At 40.3% G+C, this 12,636-nt stretch overlaps 1 protein-coding gene across 1 annotated transcript; it reads right to left on the bottom strand.

Moving 5' to 3' along the window:
• Positions 1 to 3,882: 3,882 nt before the first annotated feature.
• Positions 3,883 to 5,828, bottom strand: LOC103359093 (WAP, Kazal, immunoglobulin, Kunitz and NTR domain-containing protein 2-like). Its single transcript, XM_008284298.1, has 2 exons — positions 5,643 to 5,828; positions 3,883 to 5,433 (listed from the first exon to the last, which is right to left on the bottom strand). Exons 1-2 carry the CDS (start codon positions 5,826 to 5,828, stop codon positions 3,883 to 3,885), a joined length of 1,737 nt encoding a protein of 578 aa, XP_008282520.1.
• Between the last annotated feature and the right edge of the window lie 6,808 nt (positions 5,829 to 12,636).

The raw sequence follows: 12,636 nt of genomic DNA, 5'->3' as shown, positions 1-12,636 counted from the left end.
CTTTCTACCTGATGCAGGTCCACATCTGAGCCTCGCATGGACCACACTGACTATTCTGGGCGTGTGTGAACTGAGCTCTTGAACGCAATGACCCCATCAAATCAACAGAGCCTGAAAGAAAGGAGAGGAAAAAAAAAAAAATATGTGAGCGAAACTTCTGCACAGCATATCAAAGCATAACTCTTGTACCCTTTTAGTTGGCCCAACTCAAATTAGACAAGCATAAAAGTCTGCGAGTGCTTGAAAAATAAGGACCACACATGTTTCAAATATGCTGAATTTTAATTGATAATAAATTGTGTTTTTGTAGACCCCAGAGTATGCATTGAAGTGGTTAGAGGTGTTTTTTTAGTAGACACAGGTTGGAAAATCAGAAGAGAAGAAAAATAATTGATGGAATTTGTGGTTGTTTTCAGCAGTTTTGAGCTTGATAGTTGAACTAGTTCCCTCAGCTGAACTGTTCTTTGTACCTGTGAAGGTCTGGCCTCAATCCAAGCAACATTAGAGGGACGATAGTGTGCACATACACTGATGAGGTGGTATCTGGAACCAAGAATGTAGCAGCAGATCCTTCATATCTGGAAGTTGTGAGTTTACTTTGTATTAAACTTCTTCCAGCACATCCTCAAACAACCTGTTACTGTTTCATGATTTGTCCCTCCTCAAAACACTGTCACCACCACTACTGACTGAAAGAACATCACAAGCCTAACCATTTCAAGTATGCTTCAACACAATCTGTCCATCGTACTGTAGGTCTTTACACCTGCTCATTTACTCCACATCTAACACGTTGAATCCCAGAACCGACTGTTCACATACCAACTAATATATTCCAGACCTTGACGCGTGCTATTTTTATGAGATAATCAATGCTATTTGTTTCATCTCTGAAGGGTTGTAATGTTTTGGCTCCGCTGTGTATGTACCACCCATAATCATAAAGAAACCAATGTTTCTCCATTGTGGTTTAAAGAGGGCCTTATCCAGTGCCTCCCAATGTTTTTATCTGACCGCCTAAACATTGCAAATTACGGCGCCCATGTACCTTCAAGGTTAAGACAACAACACTGAACCACAGCAACTTGTTGTTGCATCTGTCTCACTCTCATTTCCCCACTTTCAGTTTTATTCAGTTGACACAATGCTACAGATGACAGGAGGAGGATGGGAATGGGCTGCTGGATGCTGGATGCTGATATGTTGGTATACCAGTTAGGGCCACAGCTTGGCAAGTGTCCACATCTCTGGAACACTGGAAAAGCAAATACTTATTTCCTTATGCTAAAAAGAATGGATAGAATTGACACTGTTTATGTTTGTGTTTAGTGTATATGAAAAGCTCAGCATTAAAAAAATAAAAAAGGCACATTTACCATAACTCTCTTATAACCTACCTATTACCTCCTTTACTGACATCTTTCATCCTTGGGTTCAATTTGAGCCCTGCAATTTAAACCTAGAGAAAATTAGCATAATTAAAACTGCTACCCAAGTTTATGTGTAAAGATAATAGGAGGGTAAAGTCAAAATCATAATGTGTCAACATTTTAAGACAGTTATAAAATGCTATGACACTGTAGATTTATACTAAGTTTGATACTAAATTAGTGCAATTTTGACTTACTATCTCAAAATGTTAAATCATTAACTTATAACTTTCATTCTGTTTTTAATCATTTTGACCTACTATTTCTTAACTTTGACTTATTTTGACTAATATTATTTTTCTGTCATGCAGCTTTTCATCTGTGTTTTTTGTTTCCTGGCAGAAATATTGGTTTCATGTATTCACACAATAAATCTAAATACAAAAACAGACAGGCATTAGTATACCTTGGTGATGAATAAATTACAGGGATTTACAGACTTATAACCTAAAAGATGAATAAACTAAAGCTAGCCTACTTGTAGTTACATAATGTATGCACAGCATGTACAAACCAATAGACTGTATTATTGCTTGTGCTACACCTGGAAATACAAATCCTTGTGTGGCCTCTTGGAATCTCATAGTGCTCTGCCCTTTGGTAACATACCACTGCCCATATCTATGAATAACCCCAAATCATATTTTTATTACTTTACATTCATATTTTTTAACAGGAGAATTGTTTTGTGTCCTGTACTCACACGGTCGGTCTCATGCTAGATTACTGGTTCAAATTCTGGAGCAGATTCTATCATATATTCAACAAAACAGAAGAAAATAATCAATGAACCTCTGACAATACTAGACCAAAAACATCTACGTGAATGAACCAATTGAACCCAGACTGCAGACCTGAGGAGCTGATGTAATGCTGCAAGTGCAATGGAAATGTGCTATTTTGAAATGAACAAACTGTGTTCTTACGATGTATCTTAAAACCATTAAATGGCTGGCGAACTAGAGAAGTGTTGAGAGGTTTGTGTTGTTGATGTGAACTTTGTTTATATCACTTTGTGATGTGATCCAAGGTGCTGCAGATCTAATATCTTTCTGCTCCAGAGCTTCAACAGCTGCTGAAGTGCAGGTCTGAGCTCCCTGGTGGTTTTGCCAGTAAAGGAACACCGTACATGGGCTGATCTGCTGCCTCATTCGCCGCTCTGGATGGAAGAAACAGAATCTCATCTGGGATGTAGAACACCCTCGTCGAAGCCCACCAAGGCCTGTTCCTAGCAACCCAGAGACGCCTGCTGGCACGGCATGAAACACATAACTCTTGTTTGGGAGTGGATCTGGGGTTTACAGCTTGGGCTCCTTACCCAATTAGACTAGACCATGGAGGCAAAGCAAAATAGGGTGAAGTTTTTACAATGCCACAGGGGTCTTTAGAATGGATGGGTTCTGTATGGAGGTTTTTTTAGGGATGGGGTGGAGGGCAGAGTGGGCTGGGGATGTGCTATTCCCTCATCTCTTTTATCACAGCCTGTCAGAGGAGCCACACAGGTAAACCCAGCAGCTGCACTCTGTCATCCAACAGGTACAAAGGAGCCAAAACCAAGTTGAAGGTGAAGTCAGTATGTACTTATGATCCCTTTTAGCTTTCTAAAATAAAACCAGTTAGTCTGCCCTGTGATTGTGATATATTTCAGTATTACATAGACAAATAATAAAGGAAGTGGAATAAAAGGACACTGAAGAAAAATATGGAATCTTTATTTTCTTCACAAATTACACAAAATTAAACAAAATTCCATTGAATTTTAGAAATGATGTGAGGTATAAAACAAACCAAAACAAATGAAAAGCTTACATGATAATAAATAGCCAAGAAATAAGAGAAAATAGACAAAAACAAAACATGACATAATGGGAGAAAATGCAGTAGATAAAAAATACATTACAACTCTTTCATTTGGATGAACCAAATCTACCTTGTCAGATTGTACGTGCAACATCCTGCACAGGTGATGTGTGAAATACAGACTAAATGTCTGAAGTTAAAATAAGGTAAGTAAAGTAAGTTTCAGCTAGAAAGCTGGGAAATAATACAATCAGAAGACAGTTACATTATGTTCATTATCATCAAACTTCTTTGTGTCTTGTGCTTCAATGCCTGCAAGCTGCATTTCTGTTGGAGGCAGGAGAGGGCATGAGGAAGGACAGAGTCTGGGGGTTAACGTAACTAGAAAATCATGATGGATGTCTCCTGTGTTCACATACATGGTATTTCAATCAACAACACCAATGGCCACACCATAACAAGAAGGCTCTGCTGCTAAACAGACCACATGACAACATACACAATGTCATATGACAGGATTTCTCATAAGTAACTCCTGAAAACTTTCAGAAACAGAGACAATTCCAATAAATGCAACAGTAATGGCCTCTAAAAATCAAAACATTACTGCAGTGAATGTCTGGCTTGTTGTTCCTGGCTCTCAACTCCAAACCTACTGAGGGCTGTTGGTGATCGCTTTGAGAATGTCACATGTGTTCTTAGAGATGACCTCTTTCAGTTTCCGTACCCGGCGAGGGCTGGAAGCTCCCACATAGCTCTCAGGCTGAAGGACGGCCATGCCGTCATTAACGTTGCCCATGATGATGACCTGTCCCTCTGCAGCAGCGCCCGTGATGTTCGGACATGGGCAGTTCCAGTCCATGTTGAGAAAAGTGACCTCAAGAGGCTCTTTGCCAAAGAAGCGGAGACCCATCTTCTCGTCTTTAAGGATCTCTTCCACAGACACCAGGGCATGACCTGAATCCTTCTCCTCTGTCAGCTCTGTCATACGACCCAGGATGACGAAGTCACTCCGGCAGAAGCTTGTCACCATTTTGCCTCTCGGCTTGCAGGCCTTGCAGTGGTGGTTCTTTGGGTAGGGGCACATCTCCTCACAGGCTTCTTTAGATTCAAAGTTGTTGTCATTGCCCTCGCAGCCTCCGTAAATGAAGGACTGACACTGCCGCAGAGTGCTGCTGTAGGCCCACCGTGGCTCGTACGCCTTACAGGGGCCCTGCAGGCTGGGGAGCCCGCAGGGTCCTGATAGCTCTGGACCGCAGCACTGCATGCACTCTTCGTATGTGTCAAACACCTTCCTGGACGGCTGGCTGTTGTTGTTGCTGTGGCAGTGTGTAAAGGAAAAGCAGTTATTGGTCTTGGGCTCATAGTACCAGCTGACTTTTTCCATCTCACTCCCACAATCCTCTGAGCTATCAGGGGGCTTCACACACTCCTCAGGCAGGCAGCGGGTCACATTCTTGGGCTCAGGAGTTTTAAGCACCTCTGTGGGCAGCACACTGAGCGGGTGGTTGGCCTTCACAGAGCCCGATGGGTTTTGAGCCGAACAGGTGTAGACACCTGAATCGTGAGGCTGGACGTTGTAGATGACCAGCTGACCGATGTTTGTGACCACCATGTTCCCCCGCACATGGTTAGGCCTCATGATCACCCTCTCAGCTCCATCTGACAGCTGCTTCTCCCAGGTGATCTCCGGGCGGGGCCGACCTGTTACGTCACACAGGAAGCTAGCTGTGTCCCCCACATTCACAGTCTGTTGAGCTGGGCTGCTGACCACCACGGGGGGCTGAGGCTCAGTGGGAGGGGGGATAGTCGCCTGCAGGGGAGCAGTGGTGGGACGAAGAGTGGTGGCCTGGGGCAGTGAGGGGCTGGTGTTCGGCCAGGTGAGGTGAAAGCGACACGTGACAACAGAGAGGGTGATGCCTTTGGAGCAAGCCTCTGCATCCATGTAGCACTTGTTGTAGTATGTCATGCCGTCAGAGGCACAAGTGAAGTGCGGCTCCCTCTCGCAGCGATCCCGACATTTACACACCGGCTGGCCGTCCCAGATGTCACACTCAGACCCCTGCTGGGTGCACATAAAACTGGCACAGGTCGCTTCCTTGGGCATTCCCACGGGGCCCTTCTCTTTGTCCATATAACGGGCTGCCACACAACTCCGATTCCCACAGACATTTTGGCAACATTTCTCAAAGGACTCGCACTCCTGTAAGAGGAGAAGAGACAAATTACAGATGCAGGATTCTGAATGCATGTTACAGCAGACTGTAATACAGAGATCAAACAAAACTTTACATTACACTAGAGAATTGAAGAGTGAAAAACAGGCAAAATATAACAAAAGCATTTGTTTTAATAGCACATTTACAAATTATTTAGATAAACTATCAACCTAAAAGGTTACTCTGACATTACCTGATCAGATTCACACTCTCGTGTGCAGGTGCTCATGGCGTCCACCCACAGGTTAGGGTTCATGTCATTGGGGCACATGCCCGCGTGGGAATAGATGATGTGGGACAAAACTCCGACATGGAGCTCCATCCACACTGACATACACGCCAGGAACCAGATCCACCGTGGAAACAACATCCACCACATCTCCAGAGCGTAACACAACTCAACGAGGGGTAAAGATGAAAAATATCTGTGTACTTCTGCGTTCCGGCGGTGAACGAAGTCCACTTCTTTGAAAATAAAAGCTGGTGGGGAAAAAAAAAGTCAAATGCACATCACAGGTGCCTGCGTGTGCAAGGCAGCCTGATCAGAGTGACAACTGATAAATCCAGTTCGGTTGCAGCGATGATGCTCTATTTATACTGTCGATCTGCAGCCATCACCGTAAACAAGCCTCGCCAACCAACACACAACATGACGGCTTTGGGTTCCTCCTCAGATGTTGGAAGAAGCTTTTTTAAAAAGTCAGTGCTAAGCTTTGGGCTGGAGCTGGCGGGGCACCTGCCTGTTAAAAGAATTGCTGGTAACCCCTTTAACCCTTTGCGGGCTTCAGCGGCGCCAGAGCGCACTGTGCGTAAATACGCATGGAGAGAAAAGTCTCAAAAAACTTGCTGCATAAAATAGCAGATTATTTAACACATGGAAAAATTAAAAACACATGTTCGCAGTCATCACAGTCAGAATGTTTCAATAAAACGTTGTATGATCGGTATTTTATAGGTGTAGCAATTAAAAATGATGCGGCGCGCACAATGACTACCTTAGTTTAGGTTTAGTATAAACTTCTATGTACTTTAGAATTAAAAATATATATATTTTTACTGATGCAGGAACGAAAAAAAACTTTTAGAAAACAACTTTAGTTTAACGAAGTACTCCTAAAATAATAAAAGATCACCCTTAACATTTTCAGTGTTCATCATTTTAACACATTTGTTTGTTTGTTTTACCCCAACATTTTAAAGGGTTCCAGGAGCCTCCTTTTTTGTAGGGGAATTTTACTAAATGAGGGTTTCTATTTAAAAGACATCAAATAGAATAGATTGTTGTTATGTATGAGTTTTTGTGTTTTGTAAAAGAACATAATTATTATTTTGACAGTAATGGTGGTAAAACTCACATTTATAATGCAGTGAACAAAGAAAACAAGAGTAACTACATTAGCTACATTACAATAATAACAATAATAATAAATACAAGAAATTTCATTCAGGCTTTTGTATAATTATATAAAGTTTTTAATCCACTCTGTCTGACACATGTCTTAGACAGCAGCAGCAGTAAATATGATCCAGTCCAGTGACTGAATGAAACTGAGTTTTAAAGAACATACTGAAATAAATTTCACACTCACACTGAACTGGAATATCTCACCAAACTCTACACACACATGTAGTGTACAACCTCAGTGCAGTGTGCACTTTACGATACTGTAATCTCATTAGCACTGGCATGGTCAAACCAAAGTTTACAAATGCACAGTGCACTTTATGACCACTGCTGTTGTCAGTTTAAGTCTGCTTATTCATTTAAAATTGCTTTAGTTCTTCTACATTGCGTACATTTGGTTTAGGAGGATCAGCAAAGTAAGAATTTCATTGTACGGTGTGACTGTCTAGTTTTCTGTGACAATAAACCTTTTGAATATCTTAAATTTTGAAAACACTGAGTGAGCTGATACATACTTAGAAATTACTCACTAGGCTCACTGCAATAGTGAAACGGGTTAAATCAAAACCACAGTAAGTTAAATCAATTAAGTAATTTTAAACATGCACAAATATATTTCTATGTTTTACATACAATGCGTGTACAATAGTGTTTTGCATACATGTGACCAGTGATACGTGACTGCTGTGGCACAACAATTTCTATTTTTTTCAACAACATTCATCAGTGGACTTTATATTTACGGTATACATCCTACAAAGCATGTCTTTGTACACAGGATTAGTTGTGTCAGTACAAGCACTTTGTGTGGATTTATGGAAATTTACAGACTCATTCAGAAGGTGTACAAATTCCAGAAAGAAAAAAAAAAAAAAACTGTCTCTGCTGCTGAAAATACAGACGGTGGGGCATCAGACTGACAAGAAAAAATCTTAATTGCAGCATTGCAACAGGTTATCACCCAACACTCAAGTATTTATTTAAGAATGTGGCCTCATTTCCAGGACTTAAAATAGCAAACATGACTCCAGCTTTGAATGCACGCCTTTACAAATCTGACTCGTAACCCAGAAGAGGTGAGATGAGGACAGTACAACTTAAAAAAATGTACTTTGAAGATCAGGTGATGTGCTCCGCAGTGCGCGTGTGCGTTGGCACAGCGTTTAATGAATGAAGTTATTATTATAATTTGCCCTGCTCGTTCCTGCCCTGTGTAAACTACTTTGATTGTGTTTCTACACAGTTCAGCTGAGGACAGGCCAGTTATTAGACCGCCTTCCAGTCTAATAACACTGGACTCAAGCTGCGCCCAAGTGTGTGTGCAGGAAATTGTTTGTTCTTGATGCAGACATGATGATTTTTGTGTAAATTTGTGTATTTATGTGTGTGTGTCTGTGTGCATGACAGGCAAAAAAAAAAAAAAAGCCTTGTTTATCTGGAGATTTCAGAGCTTCCAGAGCTGCAGGTCTCAATCCTGTAAGACGGATTATTTTAGCTCTGTTTCACTGCTAATGACGAGAAACTGTACATATTCTGCATATAAGATTATCAGCTTGTTTTAACAGCTATTTACTGTGTGGGAGGGTTCTCATATCTGGTCACTTTCCACACAATATAAAGCCTGTGTTTTATATAATTACTTGTATACACACACACAAACACACTTGTTGTTGAGTGTTACATCAAACAAAACATCCCATCATGTCCTCAGGACACGATGAAGTCAGCTCACCACAGTCTCAATCTGTCATTCACAAATGAAACGTTTCTTACACATGAATAAACTCCTGTAAAACCAAGTGATGATGGAAACACGTTGGGGCTGGAAATACATATAAAATGATAGGCTTGTTCAGTGGAATCAAATAAAACCTGTAGGAGCTATGAAAAGCACAAAATTATTGAATGGCACGCCCCCAGCCAGAGGTTACTTGAGGATTCAAGCTTTGATAACAGTTTCCCGACTTAGACTGCAGAATTAAACGCAGCATGAGTGAGTTTTGATGAGGTATAAGATCATTTCAGATTCTTTGATTTTCTGCCCTTTCGCCACCAGTTTCCTGAGCCCAGTGTCACTGTAGAAACCCAACTGGTTTAAAGCACCTGATAATACGATTACTGTACAATTCAGCAGTGAGCATTTGTAGTGCAAACACTAGTTTCGTTTTAGTCTCACATAAACAATTTCATGAATAATATTCACAGAACTAAAAACTAAAAAATCTACTGAGCACACAAGGATGCTGCCGATATCGTAGCATTGCAGTCAGAATGTGTCTCTTTCCTCAAACATGCTGGCTGTGTTGTCAATTTTACTGGAAATGGGACCATAAAATAAATAAAACAAATAAAAAATTGTATTCAAAAAGTCTTGAAGCGGGTAAATGAGGCCATAAATTTATTTGGTGTTTAGTGGGAAACAGATCAAATCAAGTTTAGTTACTGTTTTTTATACAGTACAATTAAAACAGTTAAACCAAAGTGCTTTCAGGTCATCTGGTGTTAGAAACTTACCAAACAAGCTTAAAATATTATGGGTAAGATCCTACAAGGTTATATATGGCCTAAAACAAATTAATCTAGCAAACTAAAATGTTAAAAAAAAAAAATACTCTAATAAATTACCTGATTTATTCAAGAATTAAAGTTCAAATCTTACAAAATTATGCATCAAAAACTCAACCAATTCAAAGGCATGGGTGCTTTGAGCTGATTGCAAACACTGATATGCTAATGTGGTGACAATAACTCATGCATAGCAGGTTTAGTATGTTTATCATCTTATATTAGCATGTTGGATTATTGAAGATAACACAACCAGCAGCTGGAAAAATAGAAAACAGCGAGCAGGCTTTGTGTTTTATAGTGTTTTATGGGGTTGTACAAAGTCTTAATATATGTCTTGTATGTCTTATAATCTATATTGCTGGTGCACCTCGGGAGCAGCTCTTTTAATTTCATTGGACTTGTATAATGACAATAAAAACTTGCTATTCTATTCTATTGTGTTGTTCAGGGACAGAATACTATAAATACCAACAAATAACATGTTTGTCAGTAAGTTTTGTAAGTGTTAGTCTTAGGGTTTGTATTAAATTAGTTTACAGACACGTTAGTCTTTGTGCTAAGTTAAGCTAATTGGGTGTTTTTGGTAGCTTCATATTAACCATGCAGACACGTTAGTCTTTGTGCTAAGTTAAGCCCATGAGGCGTATTCAGCAACTTCATATTTAAAGTACATACGTTCAAGTCTTTGTGCTAGCTGCTGTTCTTGGCTTCATATTTAGCAGCAGACATAATAGTGTTTATGCTAAGGTAAGCTAACTGGCTATTTGGTAGCTTTACCATATAGACATGCTATACTTTATGCTAAGCTAGGCTACCTGGGAAGAACCAAGGGTTGGAAGATTTATTTTTACTGTACAATAAGGTCATCTAACTGTGCGCTTTTGGTAGCTACGCGTTTCCAATACAGAAATGCTCGTCTTTGTGATATGGGAAGCTAAATGACTGCTTTTATGGACTTTATATTAACTGTACAGATATGCTATGTCTTTATGCTAATGTATGCTAACTGTCTGGTGTTGCTAGCGTTTATTTTTATTGTACAGATGTGCTAGTTTTAATGCTATGGTAAACTAAAGACGTCAGCCGAAATCATGTAGCTTTACGTAAACTATTATTTTAAATTTAAATTAATTTGTTAATTACAGTGCTGCCTTTTTGTTTATTCCACCTGGACTGAGCCGGTCTAACAGCTCCGCCTTGTTTCCAGTCTTCATACTAAGACTAAGGTACCAGGTTCCCGATAGAAGTTCCATATTTAAGCAAGAAAGCAAATACATTTCTTTCAATATGATGGGTTATTTTTGTAACTTTTGAAGACAACTGTGGGTGGCCCAAATATAGCAAAAGAACATCCTGATCAGTTTAGTATTCATAGGCATAGCATTGAGCAACACTCTGGCACATCCCAATTAAAGTGTCGAAAGAAAAACAAGGAACCTTTGGCTTTGTCACTGCTTTGCATAAGTTGTTTTCAATCTTCCTCTTAAGTGTGGTTCATTGGCCTACAGCACATTACTGAGCGAACTGGAAACCAAGCTCTCATTCATCCCGGGAACATCAGCATCTGTCAGTTTTGGCATCCTGGAGACGAAGTGAGGGTGTGTGCGCCGTCAGTAATTAAAGGAAAACATTTAGAAATGATAACTTGCAGTGGGTGTCAGACAAGAGACATCTTGCTGTGAGGGATCTGAGGTGAACAATGCTTCTTAGTCCTGTTCTGCTCTGTGTGTTTCTATGAAGCAGTCATACTTACTTTCTATTAATTCAGAGCAGGCAACATCCGATTTTGTGTGACACACATACTCCCAATTGAATTACTCTAGAAAGTAAACTGCACAATGCTGTATTTAGGTGTGATAACCACCACTGGCACTGCAGAAGTGTGACTGTTTTTCTGGATATGTGGGTACATTAGACACGTTTAGATAACGTTGCTCAGGAGGTGAACAGTGAGGAGGTTGGGGACAGCAGTGGAGCTCATGGATCACTGACTGACTGTGAGCACACTCTTGTGGATGACTGGAGTAACTACTCACTGATTTACATTCACAGATCTTTTTGCATTTACATTTAACTGCTAACTAACTTTAACTTTGTAGCCTAATGATGTCAAATAAAGCCAAAGTGTTTACTAGGTATACTAAATGATTGATACTCATGCCAAATTCTGTGATTTTTTTTTTTTTTTTTTTAAATTGACCAATATGTTTCTTTTGGCTGTAAATGACAAAAACAAGTGATGAAAGATGGTAGACATTGTGTTAGATATGTTGATGATAAATTAGTTTTTTTACGAAAAAAAGTTAATGTCCAAACTTATTCACGCCCTGAAATTGTCACAAATCTTTTGAGAAAACACAGCTTTATAATATTCTAAAAAGTCTCTGTAATTTCTACCATGCTCTAGAGTGTTGTCCATCCATCCATTATCTATACACCACCTAATCCTCACAAGGGTCACAGGGGGGCTGGAGTCTATTCCAGCTGACTTAGGGTGAAGGCAGGAGACACCCTGGACAGGTCACCAGGGCTACACTTAGAGACAGACAACCAAGCACACTCACAGTCACACCGACAGACAATTTAGAATCACCAATTAACCTCAACAGTTTTTGGACCTTGTGGGAAGAAGCCACGCTGGACGGGGAGAACATGCAAACTCCACACAGAAAGATCCTGGTGTCCTCACCTCACCTCAACCAGCGACCTTCTTGCTGCGAGGCAATGGTGCCAACCACTGCGACACCTTGCAGCCACCTCTAGAGTGTTGTAACACACTATAAATGGAGAACAGCTGATGCAGTAGTTCTCTGTTCAGTTACGAGTCATTTGCAAGAGTTTAATCAGCCTGCTATAAGGACCCATTGCTAAGAAAAAGTTGCTGCTCACATAGGTAAAGGTGATAGAGTCAAATCTGACACCAAGCAAGACTGGACTCTGTTGATGTTGACTCCAAGACAGGAACACCAAAGTAGTTTCAAAGTTTCAAACACCTGGTTGGAGAATGTTTTTGGTCATCAGGTATGCAGTCGGCTGAGACAAAAGTGTAATTGTTTTACATAGGGACAGGACTTTGGTTTGGCAAAAAAAGAAGTATTTACCAACAAGAACACCATCGCCACAGTCAAGCATGGTGGTGGGACCGTCATGCTTTAAGCCTTGTCAAAGTAAACAACATCATCAGAGAAGAATTCTGGAGGAACAGTCACAGAAA

This window comes from Stegastes partitus, unplaced genomic scaffold (genome assembly GCF_000690725.1).
Source record: "Stegastes partitus isolate 25-593 unplaced genomic scaffold, Stegastes_partitus-1.0.2 Scaffold354, whole genome shotgun sequence".
NCBI classification, from domain to species: domain Eukaryota; kingdom Metazoa; phylum Chordata; class Actinopteri; family Pomacentridae; genus Stegastes; species Stegastes partitus.
Note: the sequence above shows the minus strand (reverse complement) of the source record. Positions and strands in the feature narration are given on the sequence as shown.